At 50.1% G+C, this 20407-nt stretch overlaps 3 protein-coding genes and 1 non-coding gene across 4 annotated transcripts; all 4 read left to right on the top strand.

The window, feature by feature from the left end:
• Nucleotides 1-600: 600 nt before the first annotated feature.
• LOC109737686 (transcription termination factor MTEF18, mitochondrial) lies at nt 601-2055 on the top strand. Its single transcript, XR_005759017.3, has one exon. It is a non-coding gene; the product is annotated as a transcription termination factor MTEF18, mitochondrial (transcript).
• Nucleotides 2056-6127: 4072 nt separating this feature from the next.
• On the top strand, nt 6128-7612 carry LOC109764941 (uncharacterized). Its single transcript, XM_020323723.4, has one exon. The coding sequence runs from the start codon at nt 6228-6230 to the stop codon at nt 7377-7379; it is 1152 nt and encodes a 383-aa protein (XP_020179312.1). The 5' UTR covers nt 6128-6227; the 3' UTR covers nt 7380-7612.
• A 3634-nt stretch (nt 7613-11246) lies between these two features.
• Nucleotides 11247-15356, top strand: LOC141025669 (uncharacterized). Its single transcript, XM_073501581.1, has 5 exons — nt 11247-12327; nt 13613-13882; nt 14305-14416; nt 14801-15137; nt 15240-15356. Exons 1-5 carry the CDS (start codon nt 11247-11249, stop codon nt 15354-15356), a joined length of 1917 nt encoding a protein of 638 aa, XP_073357682.1.
• Nucleotides 15357-16638: 1282 nt separating this feature from the next.
• On the top strand, nt 16639-18380 carry LOC109764940 (7-deoxyloganetin glucosyltransferase). The gene has a single exon (XM_020323722.4). The coding sequence runs from the start codon at nt 16782-16784 to the stop codon at nt 18222-18224; it is 1443 nt and encodes a 480-aa protein (XP_020179311.1). The 5' UTR covers nt 16639-16781; the 3' UTR covers nt 18225-18380.
• The last annotated feature ends 2027 nt before the right edge of the window (nt 18381-20407 follow it).

Here is a 20407-nt window from a genome sequence, read left to right as displayed (position 1 = left end):
CTTGACTCCTAGGCAAAATAGGAAACAACTAATGTGGTTGTATAGATTTTTTTTTCCTGAGAATCATGTGATTGTATAGATAATGCACATATGTCAATAAAAAAAGTGTAGAGTTTGGTCAAAAAACAAACTTCCTCCAGTGAGCTAGATGCATGTCTCCAACTTCTCTTTTTGGATATTGAGCTAAACAATTTTTTTGGAATGATTTGAAGATATTGAGACCAACTAGATCCCCGGGGAAAGAGCAAGTGGCAGAAGATAACAATACTTTTAGGTCTTGAGAGGCGAATAGGAATCGTACCTAGTTCTTGAAACAATGCGGCAAGAAAGTACTAGAGGGTGGTCTTGTAAAATTCACATTCAGGTCGAATTAAGGGCAAAGAACTCTTAAAATCTTGATTCGACGGATGGAAGTGCATCAGTTTTTGTGTCATTGAAAGAAAAACAAAGAATAAATTCAGTTGTCTTTTTTTTGACGGGTAGTTGTCTTTTTTAGGAGAACCAAAAACTATTCACTGCAGCCCAGCCCAGCCCAGCCCATCAGCGCGTGGGGTCACCTTGTCAGCATCAAGGTCGAACAAGACCAGACCAGACCATTCTTCTCTCTCTCAAAAAAAAAAGGAAAAAAAGAAGAGACCACGCAAATCCTCTGGCTCTCGCATTCGCCCCCGGCCGTCGTTCCCCATTCCCTCGCCGCCGGCGCCACCGCGCCGCCGCGGCGCCATGCTCCGGCTCCGTCGCAGCCTCCTCTCCCAGATCCTCTCGTCTTCCCCCGCCTCTCCCATCTCCCACCTCAGCCGCCTCATCTCCGCCGCCGCGCCCGCCGTCTCCCCGAACCCTAGCTTCGCGGTGGAGGACTACCTCGTCTCCACCTGCGGCCTCACCCGACCCCAGGCCCTCAAGGCCTCGGCCAAGCTCTCCCACCTCAAGTCCCCTTCCAAGCCCGACGCCGTCCTCGCCTTCCTCGCCGGCCTCGGCCTCTCCGCCGCCGACGTCGCCGCCCTCGTAGTCAACGACCCGCTGTTCCTCTGCGCCAAAGTGGAGAAAACTCTGGCCCCCATCGTCATCGGGCTCACCGCTCTCGGTCTGTCGCATTCTGAGATCGCCCGCCTAGTCTCGCTCAGTCGCGCCCGCTTCCGCAGTAGATCCATCCTCTCCAAGCTGCACTACTACCTGCCTCTCTTCGACTCCTCCGAGGACCTCTTCCGGGTGCTCAAGCGCGGCGCTGGCATTCTCTCGGCCGACCTCGAGCGGGTGGTCAAGCCCAATGCCGCCTTCCTTCGGGAGTGCGGGCTAAGTGATTGCGACATTGTCAAGTTGTGCATCGTTCAGCCATGGCTGCTCCCCTCCAGCATGGAGCGCATCCGGGCAATGGCGGCACACGCTGAAGGTATTGGTGTGCCTCGTGGCTGTAAGATGTTCAGACACGCGTTGCATGCTGTTGCGCGCCTCAGCAAGGAGAAGATCGCCAACCAAGTGGAGCACTTGAAGAAGACATTTATGTGGTCAGATGCTGAGGTCGGCGTTGTTGTCTCCAAGCATCCATCTGTGCTGATGAGGTCTAACCAGATGCTGCAGAGCAAGTCAGAGTTCCTCATCTCTGAGGTCGGGCTGGAACCGACATACATTGCTCATCGTCCGGCATTGCTCACGTACAGCCTGGAAGTCCGACTCAGACCCCGGCACTACGTCGTAAAGTTTCTCAAGGAAAGCGGATTGCTGGATCGCGGCCGGGACTATTATAGAGCAGTCATGATCAGTGAGAAAGAATTTGTGGAGAAGTTCATATGCCCTCACAAGGAAGCTGCACCACACCTTGCTGAAGACTATGCAGCAGCTTGCAGAGGGGAAGTGCCTTCCAGTTTCAGATTTACATAAACCAAGAGCGGGCTATGAGAATTGGTAACTGTGTATGACGCAGCAGAGTTTATGCTCTGTGCAGTCAGCTAGTAATTTCTGTTTCGGTGTTATTTGCCTAATTGGATGTTTGTTGTCTGCTCTAGTATGTCTGGTACATGTCAATTTAGTGTCGCTAATTCCATATGAAACTGATAATTTGATTGTGACTTCTTTCTATGTCTATCACACCATTCCAGTAGAGAAGGAAGCATCGCACTATGGTGAACATGTCTCCTCATATCATATTGGCACACATAATGGAACCAAGAGTGTGTGAGATCAGGGCATTTCTGCAAATGGTTTCAAATATCAGCGATAGAGTATGTCGTTATGTTCTCAACGACCATTGCAGTTTTCAGTGCAAATCCTCAACTACCTTTCCATGAAAATGTTCCCATTTTGTTCATTATTAATTGAAGTCTCAAAATTTCCATTTGGATGGCAGAAACAATTGTGGAGTTGTTGATGGCCACAATGTGTAGATTACTGCCGAGGATGTAGTTTTGAACTAGTCTGTTGGTTCCTTCCTCTTAGTTCTTCTAAGCTGAAAGTCTTCGTTTCCCTGCAGTTGCTCTGTTTATAAGATATTTACTGTACAAGAAAGCAGGTCAGTGTTTACTACTAGTACTTTGTATCACCTTTTTTTTTCTCGCTCTATGTTTTTGGATGGCCTATTGGCTTATATTTTTCTAGGGACATCTGATCTCAAAATTGAATAATGTTGTTCATGTTCTGAAAGTACTTGGCAGTTTTACGGCTACTTCAAAAAATTTATCACCTTTTGAAAGCCTTGTATTACTTAAGCTTTATCAAGCACAAAAAGATAGGCCATGTTGTTTCCTTCACAATATTAATTATAATGTTAAATGTATTATATATCTAGATGACTGTTAGGACTGAAGTTCGAGAGACACTGGGTCCATTTTATGCCACACAAGTAAACCCCAATGTATCCACACATACAGTGTAAACATGAACTCCTGGAGTTATCAGGTTGCCGTTGCAGTTAACACTTTAGTTGTCTTTTTCTCTTTATTTGCTTCAAGGACCACTGAGAGTAGTGCACTTAGTTACTTCCTGGTCCTCTTGTTGGTGGAAGTGTTACATCAAAGAATGTAAACAAAGGGGCTCGATGAGATGACTACATGGTATGAATCTTCCACGAGTGAATACCACAAGTTGCTTATCTCCCTGTTGAAGATACTGTGTCAGCAAAATGGGAAAGTACTCGCACCTTTTGGGTCTGACTCATCACAAGAGGTACTTTCTTTGTTTCATGCTTCATTTTGTTGCAGTCATAGTTGTACTTATATTACCGTTCTATTGTGTGCCTGTAAGCATGTTCCCCTTTGCTCATAATGCATGTTTTACTTAACCACCCTTGTGTTGTGATGATGTCATATAGTGCAAGCAAACTAATACTTTTGATACGATTACCATTTCTGAACGGTTGTGACGCATGCAGTAGACTTGCTTTTTCATAATTATGTTTGGTATTATTGCCTGGCCATGTCATAGGTTCTGATTCTACATTTCCCCTCCGTTGAACTGTACTGGTTTCTGAACTGAACTATTACCTGCACCTACCGGTTACTGGTTTCAACCTGTTTCATGGTCCTCGTTTGGGCTACAATTTAAAATGGTTCCTTTCAAGGATTCAAAAGATTACTGAGTTGGCTTATACCCAGTAGTATCTCAAATTATAGATTGGTATTATGAGGTAGCTGAATGTCTAACTCGTCTTCTGGCAATATGAGACGGTGGAACCTTGCAAAACTTACTTTTCCTTCTTCCGTTGAGTAACATAAATTAGACCTGTCATTTTCGTAGCACCATTTATGGGATGATTTTGACTATTTGGGTAACCTTTGCACATCTGACTCTCATTTGAATTCTTGGTAATAGGATACAAACGGTCCAGAGATGGCATTAACTAAGCTGTTTTCATCTTGTAAGAGGATTTTGAATCCGATGTTCGTTTCGGGGAAAATATCCCATCTCGAAGTCAGATGCAGGCTCTTCTTATATTCTGTGCCATTGCCATATTTAGCCAAGTGCCCCCACCCCTAGTACTACTTGTGGGTTTTACACTGTCTGAAATGAAGATAAAGATGTATCTCATGGTCATGGGGTAGCAGTAGCATGCTGGTTTATCATCTCGATAAGCTCTTGGAGCAAGCGGGTCCATGGGCATGTATATTTATTCAGTGTGCTTACTCAAAAGTTTTCGATTTGCTGAATGTGGATGTCGCTTCCTTTCTACCAGGAGAGGATGATCTGAAACTGGATGCACACGCGCATGGCACCTAAAACTAGGCAGAGGGTCAGCTTCAGTCCAGGGCACAGTGCAGGCGCACATTGCAGTCAGCCAGCCAGACTTCCAAAGTTTTCGATTTTGATTTTGATTTTGATTTTGATTTGCTTGCGGGATTATTGAGAGCAGTTTAATTTTGAGCTGACAAGATGGCACCCAATATATATGTTCAGATAATTTACTTTAGGTGGGAGTGTGTTGGCCGTTGAATAACCAAAATCTTGCGTGGAGTGGTCTGTGACGGGCTCCACTTTTCCTTTCTGTTGCCCCCATGATACATACAACAGCTCGTCGCTGCTCTTATTTGACTCACTGTAATTGGGTACATGCTCACATTTTTTTTCTCATGAAGAAACAATGCAACCGGAACTCCTTTTCTGATTCCGAGCTCAAATGCTCATTGATCAACAGTAAAATCGAAAATAATAGTAAAAAGATCTACCACAAATCCTTTTTTTTGTAAACTTTGACAGATGTTTTGTATGCCTGACAAATTTCAGCATGAAATAACTTTTGTGCAAGTGATGGCAAAAAAACAAAATCAACACTCCAAAATGTTTTCAAAGCTAGCATTTTTGGAGCATAAAATATTCTTTTGCCATGACTTCCAGGAATGTCAAGCGACGGTTCAGGTGCGCTGATGTAGCTCTCCTGCCCCCTACACTTCCGATGACCCTAACTTTATCGAGGTCATGGAAGGAACCCTCGAAGACACACTCAGAGTTGGAGTATCCCGAGGAGGAGGACAATCTTTCTTTTCCCTTTTTCCACCCCCACCAATACTGCCGCATCATTCGTGTGAGATCATTACAAACCGATGCCGGCAACTAGAACATACTCATTACATATGTGGGAATAGCCTGTGCAACTGCTTTAATTAATATCTCCTTGTTGCCAACTGACATGTATTGCTCACTCCAATCAACTAGCCTCTTTGCTTAGACTCGCCTGAACTGTTTCAAACATACCTTTATTCATTTTCCCATCTGAAACCGGTAGTCCCAATTTTTTTGGGGTCAAACACTTGTTGAGATATGTCAAGAATTCCTTTCACGTCCTCCACCACCGCACCAGGACAATTGTCAGAAAAGAGGATGAAACACTTTGAGGGGTTTATGAGTTGCCCCGTCGATGAAGAATAAGTGTTCAACAAACCTTTAACTAACATTGCATGATGTTGTGAGGCTTCAAAATATAAAAGGGAATCATCTGCAAATAATAAATGGGTGATAGTGGGCGCCTTTCGACATATTGCCACACCCTTGAAGCCCTCCTTCTCCACAGACTTATGTACCAAAGCAGACAAGGCATCAACAACAAATAGGAATAAGAAAGGTGATAAGGGATCACCTTGGCGAAGACCCCTTTTAGGTATGAAGGAATTCAATATCTTCCCATTGATTTTTATTGAATACTTTACAGATCTCACACAAGCCATAACAAGAGAAATCCACCGTGCGGAAAAACCCCATTTAACTAAAGCACCTTCCAAAAAGTCTCAACCGACACGATCATAGGCATTCGAGAGATCCAATTTACATGCACAAAGAGGTGACAAGGCCCGTCCCTCCTACTATCATGTTTGTCGCTGTTGCTGGAAATAATTTATCGGTACCCAGTGATTCCTCTATATTATCCACACTGTTTTTTTAGGTGAATGTGTCAGTATCCGTAATTTTGATTCATTTGACGAGTTTCGATTATGAACTTGGATGTTGGAGTATTCTGAACTCGATAATCCCCTTGTCATATTTATCATGTTGTTATGTTCTCCAACTTATTTTTCCTCATTCTTGAACGAAGCGATAAAAAGAAAGAAGCAATAAAACATGACGTGGCATGAGACTGACGGGTGGGAGCCCACCTGTTTTTCTTTTCTTTCCTTTTTCGAGGGAAAGGAGCTCACCTGGGTTGGGTCGAACCAGAAGATCAGATCAGACCCACGCAAATCACTTCCCCATTCCCTCGCCGCCGCCGCCGCCCCGTCGATCTCCTCCAAAGCGGCGGCGCCGCCATGCTCCGGCTCCGCCACACCGTCCTCTCCCAGCTCCTCTCGTCTTCCCCCGCCTCTCCCATCTCCCACCTCAGCCGCCTCATCTCCGCCGCCGCGCCCGCCGTCTCCCCGAACCCTAGCTTCGCGGTGGAGGACTACCTCGTCTCCACCTGCGGCCTCACCCGACCCCAGGCCCTCAAGGCCTCGGCCAAGCTCTCCCACCTCAAGTCCCCTTCCAAGCCCGACGCCGTCCTCGCCTTCCTCGCCGGCCTCGGCCTCTCCGCCGCCGACGTCGCCGCCCTCGTAGTCAACGACCCGCAGTTCCTCTGCGCCAAAGTGGAGAGAACCCTGGCCCCCGTCGTCGCTGGGCTCACCGGCCTCGGCCTGTCACGTTCTGACATCGCGCACCTCGTCTCGCTCAGCCGCGCCCAGTTCCGCTGTATATCCATCGTCTCCAATCTGCAGTACTGTCTGCGCCTCTTCGGCTCCTTCGAGAACCTCCTCCCTGCTCTCAGGCTCGGCCGCCTTCTCTCGGCCGACCTCGAGACAGTGCTCAAGCCCAATGTTGCGTTCCTGCGTTCCTGCGGGCTAGATGACACTGACATTGCCAAGCTTAGCATCGCTCATCCATGGCTGCTCACCTCCAACATAGAGTGCGTCCGGGAAATGGTGGCACATGCCGAAGATATTGGTGTGCCTCGTGGCTGTAGGATGTTCAGGCACGCGTTGCGGGCTGTTGCGCGCCTCAGCAAGGAGAAAATCGCCGCCAAAGTGGAGCACTTGAAGAAGACGTTCAGGTGGTCTGATGCCGAGGTGGGCATTGCTTTGTCCAAGCTTCCATCTGTGCTGGCACGGTCTAACCAGATGCTGGAGAGAAGGTCAGAGTTCCTAATCTCCGAGGTGGGGTTTGAGCCAGCATACATTGCCCATCATCCGGCATTGCTCACGTACAGCCTGGAGGGCCGGATCATACCCCGGTACTATGTTGTAAAGTTTCTTAAGGAAAATGGACTGCTGGATCACAACCGGAGCTACTATTCTGCAGTCATTGTGATGGAGAAAGTATTCGTGGACAAGTACATATGCCCTCACAAGGAAGTTGCACCATACCTTGCTGAAGACTATGATGCCGCTTGCAGAGGGGAGGTGCCGACTAGATTCAAATTTACATGAAAATTGGTAACAGTGCGGTAACAGCATGATTCAAATTTACATTCTGTGTTATGCTATTCATTCCTGATTTGGTGTTCTTGGCCTAACTAAATTGTAGTTGTCTGCTATTGATAATCTATTGTATGTTTCTTACATGCTGATTTGATGACGCTAGTCTAGGATGAAATTGGCAATTTGATTTGAGAGTATTTGTATGCTCATTATGACATTCAATTAGAGAAGAAAGCATCGTACTACTAGCTTGTGCACTCTTAAGGTCGCATTGACATACATATTGGATTTACGGGAATCTTTGTGAAAACCATGGAGCGGCAGCCACGGATACCCTCCATTTCCACCTCGAGATAGGAGCCATGTCAGAAAAAGCAATGCAAAGTATTAAGCACTCTCTGACACATCCCCACAACATTATATTTGAAACGGATGGCGTCCAAGAGTGGAGCAGTGGTTTCATGGAGCTAAAAAAGTCTCTCTAAGAACTACTGGAATTAAAGAGAGTGAGAGCAGGACATTCTGCAAATACTTTCAAGTATCTTTATGTTCTCAAATGACCATAGCATTTTCATGTGCACCTCAATCTATCTTTTCATGAAAGAAGGTTCTCATTTTTGCCAAAGATGACATGGACTTTTAAATTTTCTCCGGATGAAAGTATGTTTGTCACTCCCGAGGATGCAGTTTGGATCTAGTATGTTGGTTGCTTGCTCTAGTTCTTCTAAGATGAAAATCTTCGTTCATCCAGCAGTAGCTTTGCTTATAAAACTGTTGTGGAAGCAAGTCATTGTGTACTACTCAGTAGTTTGAGTTCAGTTTTTCCCCTTATATTCTTTGATTGATGGCCTACTGGTTGATATTTCTCATATGGCTTCTGATGTCAGAACTGAATAGTGCATTAGTTGGCTAGTAGCATTTTTGTTATCGACTTATCCATGTAGAACTATGTAACGGGCATTTTGGAGGCATTTGTCCTGCAGAGGCAAATTTCTGAAAAGCAGAGGGCATTTCATATAACAGAACTTTTGTCAAGTTAATCTTAAAACTGGTTATGTCATTTATCTGTCATACCTTTTTATTACTGATTTTATTCCATATTAGCACTATGTACATCGATGCTTAGGCATCTGTATTCCATATCACTATTTGCTTTTTTTGGATGCTCTTCTATATTTTGTTTTGTTGTGTCAGCTATGATCTCTTTAAAGACGTAGCCATAGTCCTTCCTCTCCTCGTAGGATCCGCCAGACCCATCGCAACATGAGCGCGACATTCATGCGGTGGGAGGCAGAAATGCCAAGGCCACCACGGTCCTTAGGCATACATATGTCTGCCCACTTTACCATGTGATACTTTTGGCGGCCATTTGCATCCTGCCAGAAGAACCTCGCGAGATCCTTATCGAAAGCACTATGAACACGTCTGGTAAGATATACAACCCCATCATGTACATGGGGAGGCTCGCTAGGTTAGAGCTAATAAGGACCGATTTACTCCCTTTTGAAGTAAACCGCCCACACCAGGGCTCGGCTTGAGATGCCACTCGTCCCACCAGAGGGTCAAAGGCACTCATCAAAATCTTCAAGTCGGCCATCGGCATTCCCAAATATGTAATGGGGAATGAGGCTAGTCTTGAGGTTGCCCGCAATCCGTTGTTGTTCCTCTATGGGAATCCTAGGATGATGACCTCGCTCTTGTCAAAGTTGATCTTTAGTCCCGACATAGCCTTAAAGTAGAGGAGTAGGAACTTAAGATTCACAATGTCCAGGTCAGATCCCTCCACCATAATCATGGTGTCATCGGCATATTGGAGGTGGGTGGCCCCTCCTCCTGGGATCAGGTGACCCACTACCCCCGATAGGTGACCTGCCATCCTAGCTTTATCCAGGATTCCTGCTAATGCATCCACAACAAGGTTGAAGAGAAGAGGGGAAATCGGATCCCCTTGCTTCACTCCCGCCGAGGATGTAAAGAATGGTCCCACCTCGACATTTATGTTAATTGCAGTCTTTCCAGATTGGAGCAACTGCATAATCTAGTTGCACCATCTGTCCTCAAAGCCCCAACACTCCAGAACTAACCGTAAGAAGTTCCAATCCAGCCGATCATAGACTTTCTGGAAATCCAGTTTGAGGAAGACGCCCTTATGGCCGCGCGTCCGCACCTCATGGACAATCTTGTGAAGGGCCAGGATCCCATCATGAATCCGTCGTCCGTTCAAGAATGTCGACTGGAGGGGGTGGTCCAGTCGCGCGCCACCAGCATTAGACGAGTCACACAGACTTTGGAGAAAATGCGCTCGAGCACGTTGATGACTATGATAGGCCTGAAGTGCCTAATGTCCATCGCCCCAACTATTTTGGGGATCGGGGTAATGACTCCAAAGTTTATTCGCGCCATGTCAAATGTTCCAATATAAAATTCGTGGAACATCGGCATGATCACAGGTTTAAGGACATTCCAGAATTTCTAGAATAAGGCAACCGGAAGGCCGTCAGGACCCGGTGCCGACCCCTCCTTCACAGAGGCGATCGCCTACCCACCTCTTGCAAAAATGGGGTAGTAAGTCCCGCATTCTTAATGTCGGAAACCCTGTCCGTCGTCGGCCAGAAATTTTCCGCCAAAGAAACCCCACCAGGGGTCCCGCCGCGAAGAGCTCCTTAAAGGAGTAAATGTGAGACCTAATCTCACCCGGATGCTCCAGGAGGGTAACTACCTCCCATAGGCACGGGATAGCGCACTTCCGGCGCCTTCCATTAGCTATTGCCTGGAAGTAGGCGGTGTTAGAATCACCTTGGAGGAGCCATTTCTGGCCCCCCTCCGTTGCTAGAACAATTCCTCTCCCTTGAAAATCTCCATCGGGGAGGATTCAAGGGAGTACCGCTGCAACCAATCGTCGGGCGATAGTCCAACTGAATCAGCAGCTACATCTTGGGCCTTAATATGAACTAGCAAGGCCCCTTTGCGGGCCCTCAGATCAGCACCCAGGTTGGCACCCCAACCCCGCATAAACTGGCGGGTAGCACAGAATACCCGCGGCGGGTTGGCTGCCGCTTGAACCCAACGATCCCTTACCATTTCAAAGAACCCCGGCTGTAGCAGCCATGACGGTTCGAAATGGAAGTGTTAGATTGTATATACGTAGCCTCTGTACAGATATACTGTAACATTGTATTGTATCCCTTGGGTACCTCTATATAATGAGATAGCCACACCCCGGTTTAGGTGTGTCGTGTAGTTCCCAAATCATATGTCTTACATGGTATCAGATTAGGTTACGATGTCTTCCACTGCCGCCGCCGCCACCGCCGCCGTCGCGCCGACCTCTGTCGCTCCCGTCGCCGCGGTGCCGGCCCTTGCTTCTGCGTCGCCGTTTCTCGCCTCGCAGCCTCTTGCGATGGCCTATGGCGCCTCTCCATCGCCCCACTCCCTGATCGGATCGGGTGATCGCGCGGCCTCCTCGAGGGTCGCGGTGCCATCTGGCACTGATTCTTCTACGGGCGGTGTCCTTGCGCCGCACCATGGTGGGCCGCCGCCAGCGTCGTCCTGGCCGGCGCCGCCCCAACACGACGTGGCGCCGCCCCCACATCAGCTCTATGGTGCCCCGCCGTCGCCTCACTACTACGGTGCGCCGCCGCCGCCACACTACCCGGCGCCACCCCAGCCCTACTTGGCGCCCCAGCCGAACTCCTACCCGGCGCCGCACTCCTACCCGGCGCCGATCCACCACTACCCGGCGCCATCGCAGCAGCCGCCAGGGCTGCCGCTCCCTCGCTGCATGGGGCTCTGGTCTCGGCATCCTACGGGGCCCTAGTGGCTGGTTCCTACCCGCCCTACTCGGTGCCTACTGCGCACCCCGGGGCGGCCCCGTTGATGAGTCTCTATGCATCGCCGCACGCTCACGGTGATCCGGCCCCGGCGTCGTCACCGTTTTACTTCTCGCATCTGCTGCCGGTGAAGCTCGCACCAGACAACTACTTGTCCTGGCGTGCCCAGGTGCTGCCTCTTCTGCGGAGTCGCTATCTGGAGGGCTACGTTGACGGGTCTATCCCGTGTCTGCCCCCTCATCACCCGGCGTATCACACATGGGTGGCCCAGGATCAGGCCATCCTCTCCGCCATCCAGTCCTCGCTCACCCCGAGCGTCTCGTCGCTGGTCATCTTCGCTGCTACGTCCCGGGAGGCGTGGGCGGCGCTTCACACCAGCTTCGCCTCTCAGTCTCAGGCGCGTGCTCACTCTATACGCACCGAGCTGGGTGAGACTAAGCTTGGTGACCTCAGCATCACGGACTACTTCAACAAGATGCGGGGTCTCGCCGACACGTTGGCCTCCGTTGGCCAGTCACTGCAGGATGAGGAGTTCACCACCTTCGTGCTCAACGGGCTTGATGATGATTATGACAATCTCATTGAGAATGTCCATGGCCGTGATGATCCGCTCCCACCTCGTGAGCTCTATGCACGACTCCTTGGTCGTGAACAACGCATTAAGGCGCGCCGCGCCTCTCCCAGTTTTGCCTCCGCCAACGCCGCGACTCGTGGCAAACCCCCGCGATCATCATCTTCAGGCGGTCGACCGGCGCCGTCCTCACAACCGGCCTCGCGGGGCAATGCTCCGACCATCATGGGCGGTAACCGGCCGGTGGCGTGCTGTTCTTCCTGTGGTGCTCTGCAGGCCTGCCAGCTGTGTGGCCTTGAGCGCCACATTGCCTCTCGCTGTCATCGTCGCTACAAGCAAGACTTTCTGGGCCTCGGCAACAATGGCAAAGGGAACGACAAGCAGGCCGCTGCCGCGGTGACGAGTCATGATCATGGCCGTACACCGTCTTACTCCATCGACCCTGCATGGTACATGGACACTGGAGCTACCAACCACCTCACCGGCGAGATGGGCAAGCTCTCTACTCAGGAGCCATATCGTGGTCATGATCAGGTGCACACCGCCAGTGGAGCAGGTATGCGCATCTCCCATGTTGGTCAGGCCTCTCTCCTTGCACACAATTTTCGCACATTGCATCTTTCCAATGTCCTTCGTGTTCCCTCTGCTACGCGTAGTTTGTTGTCCATTCCTCAACTTACTCGTGATAATAATGTCCTTGCTGAGTTTCACCCTTTTCGTTTCTTTATCAAGGATCGGGACACGAGGGCCGTTCTGCTTAGCGGCCGTCTTCGCCATGGCCTATATGCACTTGATGCGCCGCGCCCATCGTCCATGCCGTCTTCTCCTCAGGCGTTCAGTGGTGTTCGTGTGTCACCTACACACTGGCATGCGCGCCTTGGTCACCCGGCGGCTCCCATAGTTCGACATGTTTTGCATCGTCATGATCTACCTGTTGTGTCCAATAAAACTGCTGAAACTATTTGTGATGCCTGTCAGCAGGGCAAGAGTCATCAACTTCCTTTTTCAGAGTCTATTCGTGTTGTAAAACATCCTCTTGAGCTTGTGTTTTCTGATGTATGGGGTCATGCCCAGACATTCGTTAGTGGTCACAATTATTATGTCAGCTTTATTGATGCTTATAGTCGGTTTACCTGGTTATATCTTATTAAGCGTAAGTCTGATGTGTTCGATGTCTTCCTTCAGTTTCAAGCACACGTTGAGCGTCTTCTTAAGCAGAAAATCATCCATGTACAATCCGAATGGGGGGGGGGGTGAATACCACAACCTCAACTCGTTTTTTAACAAACTTGGGATTTCGCATCGCGTGTCATGTCCTCATACACATCAGCAGAATGGAACTGCCGAACGTAAGCATCGTCATCTTGTTGAAACTGGCCTAACCTTGCTAGCTCATGCATCCGTCCCGTTTCAGTTCTGGAGTGATGCTTTCTCCACAGCCTGTTTTCTCATAAATAGGCTTCCGTCGAGACTTCTGAAAATGCAAACCCCGCTCGAACTCCTGCTTAATGAAAATCCAGACTACACATTCCTCAAAGTGTTCGGGTGTGCATGTTGGCCTCACCTACGTCTGTACAACAAGCGCAAGCTAGAGTTTCGGTCTAAGAAGTGCGTTTTTCTCGGATATAGTTCTCTTCACAAAGGGTACAAGTGCTTACATGTTCCTATCAATCGCGTCTACATCTCTCGTGACGTTGTGTTTGATGAAAATGTATTCCCTTTTCGTGCACTTCCGACTAACTCTACTACTTCTACACTACCGGTGCCCATGTCCATACCTACGCCTGATCAATTTGTGGATGTTGCATATGCCCCTGCGTTGCTTCCTAATCATGCTGCAGGTATTGGACGAGGTGCTCGGCTAGAGCTACTTGATGAACAGGTCATGGATGAGTCTTCTGATCGGGACGTGCATGCGCCATGCATGTCGGGCGCCACCCGCCAACCCGTCCCCGCCTCACCTGTGGCGGCTGCCCCGCTCCCGCCCGGCTCCCTGCTGGCCCCGCGGGGGCCAGTCACGCCCTGCTCCGCGCTGGCCCCACTCGGCCCGATGCTGGCCTCGCCAGCGCCAGCCTCGCCAGGCTCGCGTGACTCCCAGCTGGACTCGCCTAGTCCGCTGGCTGCTGCTTCGCCCGGCCGCTGCCAGGCCTCTCGCCTGGGCCGGCGGCTGCCTCCACTGGCCCGACCAGTCCTGTCTTGGCGCCCGGGTCGCCGACCAGCCCGACTTCGGCCTCTTGCGAGCCTGGTTCTGTGCCGGCCTCGTCAATGTCACCTGCTGCACCGACTTTGCCAGCAGGACCTGCTGTCACTCTTCGTCCTCGAACACGGAGTCAATCCGGTGTCTTTTGTCCGAAGGAACGCACGGATGGGACGGTTGCATGGCTTGCTGCGTGCATGGCTCACACTGCTACCGATCCCACTGCAGAGCCTCGTCACTTTCAGGCTGCACTGAGTATTCCTCACTGGCGTGATGCAATGGAACAGGAGTTTCAGGCTCTACAAAAGAATGACACTTGGCGTCTGGTTCCTCCAGTATCTGGCGTCAACATCATTGATTCCAAGTGGGTTTTTAAAGTCAAGAGACATGCTGACGGCTCAATTGAACGCTACAAGGCACAACTAGTTGCCAAGGGTTTCAAACAGAGGTATGGTCTTGATTATGAAGACACGTTCAGTCCAGTCATCAAGCCTACTACCATTCGATTACTACTGTCTCTTGCGGTTACTCGTGGATGGTTCCTTCGTCAGCTTGATGTGCAGAACGCTTTCCTACATGGAATTCTGGAGGAGGTTTATATGCGTCAGCTGCCTGGCTTTGTTGATCCGACGCGACCTCATCATCTCTGTCGACTGGTTAAGGCGTTGTATGGACTCAAACAGGCTCCTCGTGCATGGCATGCTCGCCTTGGATCTGTTCTTCGGGCCGTTGGGTTTACTCCCTCCACTGCTGATACGTCGTTGTTTCTCCTACAGCGCCATGAGGTTACGATGTATATCTTGGTTTATGTTGATGACATCATTCTCATCAGTTCCTCTGCTGCTGCTGCTGATCGTCTTGTCACTGCTCCCCGTGATGATTTTGCTGTCAAGGATTTAGGTGCTCTACATTTTTTCCTTGGTCTTGAGGTGTCACAGTCCTCTGCTGGGTTGACTCTCACTCAGAAGAAGTACTTCTTGGACTTGTTGCGACGTGCTGGAATGCTCAAATGCACACATGTTAACACTCCGATGTCTGCCACTGATCGGTTGTCTGCTCTTGATGGTGACTCTCTCTCATCTGATGATGCTACTGAGTATCGCAGCCTCGTTGGGGGTCTGCAATACCTTACTATTACCAGGCCTGATATCTCCTATGCAGTCAACCGTGTGTGTCAATTTCTGCATGCACCCAGGACGTCTCACTGGTCAGCTGTGAAGCGTATTCTGCGCTATGTCAGTTTAACTGCCTCCTATGGTTTGCTCCTTCAGCCTGCACCTTCGTATGAGCTCTCAGCTTTTTCTGATGCAGATTGGGCTGGTAGTCCCGGTGACAGGCGATCCACGGGGGGTTATGCGGTGTTCCTCGGTCCAAACTTGATCGCCTAGAATGCTGGTAAGCAAGCAACAGTGTCACGCAGTAGTACTGAGGCTGAGTACAAAGCTGTTGCTGATGCGACGGCTGAGATTATATGGGTACAGTCTCTATTGAGAGAGTTGCGTGTCCCTCAGGCTTGTCCTCCGGTTCTGTGGTGTGACAACATCGGTGCTACATATCTTTCTTCTAACCCGGTGTTTCATGCTAGGACAAAACATATTGAGGTGGACTATCACTTTGTTCGGGAACGTGTTGCACAGAAGCTACTTTGTATCAAGTTCATCTCTTCAAAGGATCAACTTGCTGACATCTTCACGAAGCCTCTTCCACAATCACAGTTTGTAGGCTGTAGGCGCAATCTTAACTTGCTTTGTACTTCAGGCCATAGTTAAGATTGAGGGAGGGTGTTAGACTGTATATACATAGCCTCTGTACAGATATACTGTAACATTGTATTGTACCCCTTGGGTACCTCTATATAATGAGATAGCCACACCCCGGTTTAGGTGTGTCATGCAGTTCCCAAATCATATGTCTTACAGGAAGCGCCTGGACCGCGGCGGGGACCCTTCCCCAGACGAGAACAACAAGGGAACATGATCGGAACCAATCCTAGTGACCGCCCTCAGAGAGCACAATGGGAACATAATCTCCCACTGGATAGATACCAGGACCCGATCCAGCACACTCTGGATAGGGTCCATCTGTTTATTGATCCATGTGAACCTAGCCCCTACACGGACTATCACACATAGGGCCATATCCGCTATGCAATCATTGAACATGCGCATCCGGAGCCGGTCGATATTAGGAGAGCTCTTCTTAGCCCCCTGACGGATAAGGTTGAAATCCCCAACGACTACGACCGGCGTAGTGCAGCGTTCTACCTTATCTTTCAGCTTGGCCAAAAAGTCCGTCGACCGCCCGTGATCAGCCGGGCCATACAAAATGATCGCCTCCCAACTGAGGTTCACACATCGGTCGGTAATGGACATACCGAGGAAAAATCCCCCTCGGTCCATATCGTCCACAGAGATAGAGTAGTGTTGAAACCGTCTTACATCATGGGATAGAGTAGTATTTACGTACTAACTTACCTAGCATTTGGAGCGAGTAATAGATCCACCCCGGCCGCCCGACATGTCCATGTGGAGCTTAATTCCACTGAAAGTTTCCATCCTCGATCCAAGGTTATACGACAAATAAAGAAACAACACGTCCCAATCGGTGGACGTAATCACTTGCGTATGTCCTTCATACCACGACACCAATTCAAAGACGTGGTCAGTATGTTTGCCCATCGTCTACACCTTATAAATAATGTATGGTAAAGATCGGCAGAGCCATGCCAAGCCAACGCATATATAGCATCCTCACCAGCAGCAACAAGGACACTAGCTAGTGGCCGCAATAGCCCATCGCCGTCTCCGCCGGAAATGGGTTCTTCCTCAGCACCGGCGGGCGAGAGAGCACACGCCGTGTGCCTGCCGGCGGCCGCGCAGGGGCACATCATCCCCATGCTCGACGTGGCTAAGATGCTCCACGCCCGCGGCTTCCACGTCACCTTCGTCAACACCGAGTACAACCACGCCCGGCTCGTCCGCGCGCGGGGCGCGGCCGCGGTGGCCGGCGTCCCGGGGTTCCGCTTCGCGACCATTCCGGACGGCCTGCCGCCGTCAGACGGCGACGTCACGCAGGACGTCACGTCCCTATGTAAGTCCCTCACGGAGACCTGCCTCGGGCCCTTCCGCCGCCTCCTCGCGGAGCTCAGTGACCCCGCCACGGGCCATCCGCCCGTGACCTGCGTCGTCGCCGACATCATTATGGACTTCTCCATGGAAGCGGCCGGGGAGCTCGGCCTCCCCTATGTCCAGCTCTGGACGTCCAGTGCCGTCAGCTATGTCGGTGTCCGCCACTACCGTCTCCTCTTCGAACGTGGCCTCGCACCGATCAGAGACGTCAAGCAGCTGACAAACGAGTACCTTGACACGCCGGTGGAAGACGTGCCGGGCCTGCGGAACATGAGGTTCAGGGACTTCCCAACCTTCATACGCAGCCCGGCCTCGGACGACTATATGCTGCATTTCGCGCTCGGCATTGCAGAGCGCGCGGTCGGCGCGTCGGCCATGATCGTCAACACCTTCGGCGACCTTGAGGGCGAGGCGGTGGCGGCCATGGAGGCGCTCGGCCTGCCCAAGGTCTACACCATCGGCCCGCTCCATCTGCTGGCGCCGAGCTCAGGCATCAACATGAGCCTGTGGAAGCAGGAGGAGGAGTGCCTGCCATGGCTCGACGGCAAGGAGGTCGGCTCAGTCGTGTACGTCAACTTCGGCAGCATCACCGTCATGACCAACGAGCAGCTAGTGGAGTTCGCGTGGGGGCTGGCCAAGAGCGGCAAACATTTCCTCTGGATCATCCGTCCCGACCTCGTCAAGGGCGACACTGCAGTGCTCCCCCCAGAATTCTCGGTCGAGACGGCGGAGCGTGGGCTCGTGGCCTCCTGGTGCCCGCAGCAGCAAGTGCTGAACCACCCGGCTGTGGGCGCGTTCCTGACGCACAGTGGCTGGAACTCAACGATGGAGAGCATGTGCGGTGGCGTGCCCATCATCAGCTGGCCATTCTTCGCGGACCAGCAAACCAACTGCCGATACCAGTGCAACGAATGGGGAGTCGGCATGGAGATCGACACCGACGTCCGGCGCGACGCCGTTGCAAACCTTATCATGGAGCTCATGGAGGGGGAGAATGGAAAGGTGATGAAGAAGAAGGCACAGGAGTGGAGGGAGAAAGCGGTCAAGGCGACCAAGCCCGGCGGCTCGTCTCATGACAACTTTGATGCGCTGATTCGCGATGTGCTAGCTCCTAGCCGCCATGGGTAAAGAAATAATAATGTACGTACCTGCTTTAAGTTTTATTTTGCCCAATGCCCTTTTTTACGGAGGAGGCCGGTTTTGAGAATATCTCAGTAATCCCAGCAAATTACCGTCCAATAACAGCAAATATATTTTTATTAAGTATCTTTTGCCAAAAACAAATGTAATTGACCCGTGGTTTTGCAATTATAGTAGTTGTTATTATATGGTGGCTCGTTACTTCCCAGAAGTCGATTCTAAACCGGTACCTCGCACATGGACGGCCACTTACCACCGCGCCAAGGCATGTGAACTACTCCCTCCTCAAAATAAGTGTCGCTCTTTCATTTCAAAATAAGTGTCACAAATTTAGTACAATTTTAGCACATAATTGTACTAAGTCAGCAACACTTTTTTTTGCTGAAAAGCGACACTTTTTTGGGATAGAGGGAGTAGTAATGATAGCATATACACCTTATTTGAACATATTCAAAACCTGGAAACCAGTCGGTTTTCACAAATACTAAACGATAAAAGTAACTTTTTTTTGCGGGTAACGGTAAAGATAACTTGACATGCTCCATGATGTACATCTCTTGGTCGACAAAGCATTCATGGAGATGATGATACGTATTCTTTTGGGGCGTGTGCGTATGCCGCACGGTGTGAGATGCCAACACGTCAAAAGTATACATGGAGATGATGATACCCCCTCCCCACAACCTCCCCAATTGGATATCATGAACTTTTGTAATGAGAGACGTTTGAAAGGTGTAAAAGTCTTGCTCAACATCTGATTTGTGTTTAAGAAGATGAATTCATGAAAATCAGTTAGTATCATCCGCATTGCCATCATAATACTTGTAGCCAGTGGAGGATGCAAGAGGAGGACCTATGGGTTGACCCAAACTTGTGGGCATGCACATGATGCAAAGGCATGGTAAGCATGCTGTCGCAAGACCCATGTCGCCCAACCATCACCGGCTTACTTTCCCTGAGGTTGATGCCGGAGAGACAACGCAGCGATGAAGTCGTGCGTGCTCTAAAAACCTTGACGGCAGAGAGCACGAGGTTTTGGGAGCCGAAGAGGTACATTGACGAAGTCGGAGCCCGTGTCGGGGAACTGTACATGGTTCCGCGTCCTTTCCACGACGAGATTGATGAAGTTGAGGTGCAACCTGTCTGGTACTAATTCAGATGAAGTCCAAGGGACAACAAGAATGGTTTAACAGATAAGATAACGTGCTTGGGAACATTTTTGAATGTAACGCCTCTGAAATTTGGAGCGGTAATGCAATAGTGAACCCGGAACCCAAAGAGGCCCAAGGCTCTCTCTCGTGAAGCAAAGGTCCTGTAGCCTATATAGTTGATGCCCACTATTTTCATTTATCATTACATGTACACATGCTACTTCATCAAAGGACCACGGGAATAAAATAAACAAGAAGGAGAAAACGTGGCCAGGGGAGGAGAAAGTATCAAACATCAGTCACTGGGCCTCGGAGTCGCTGCAATTCTGTCTTAGTCAGAAGGCTGGGGTAGCAGGCCAAAGGCAGAAGGAATGGACGCGCCCGGAGGGTGAGATACTGAAAGTTAACATTGACGGCGCGTTCAAACAAGAGGACAACACAGGAGGCCGGGGATTTGTGATCCGAGATAAGCAGGCGGATGTCAGGGGATCAGGAGCCGGCAAACTGCAGGGTGTTGGGAGTGCCATTCATGCCGAAGCAACAGCTTGTCTGGAGGCAATGCATGCTGCTGCTAGCTGGGGATGATGAAAATCCAAGTGGAGTCTGATTGCCAGACTTTAGTCAGAGCCCTGAAATCCACCGACTATGATCTCACACCGGAAGGAATCCTTTTTCTTTTTTTGAGAAATCAGACAGTTTGCTCGTCAAAACTTTATTTCTAGTTGCTGCTTTTCCTTCGCACCTCGTGAATGTAATAAATTACCCCATGCATTAGCTGCATTCGGTTCCAGAAAGCCTGCTGCTAGACAGCGATGGGCTGAGGACTTACCTGACGATGTAAACATTCGGAGGGCCACACTACTCGAATTTCAGTGTACGCCGAGTGTTTGGCTCTATCCCGAGAGCCAAACCACGGGCACACGGCAAAGATATATATGCCGAGAGCCGTACTCGGCAAAGTCCAGCACATGGCAACAAGATGTTGTTGCCGAGTAGCAGCAAAAAAGTACACGGCGAAGG

This window comes from Aegilops tauschii, chromosome 6, assembly GCF_002575655.3.
Source record: "Aegilops tauschii subsp. strangulata cultivar AL8/78 chromosome 6, Aet v6.0, whole genome shotgun sequence".
Lineage (NCBI taxonomy): Eukaryota > Viridiplantae > Streptophyta > Magnoliopsida > Poales > Poaceae > Aegilops > Aegilops tauschii.
Note: the sequence above shows the minus strand (reverse complement) of the source record. Positions and strands in the feature narration are given on the sequence as shown.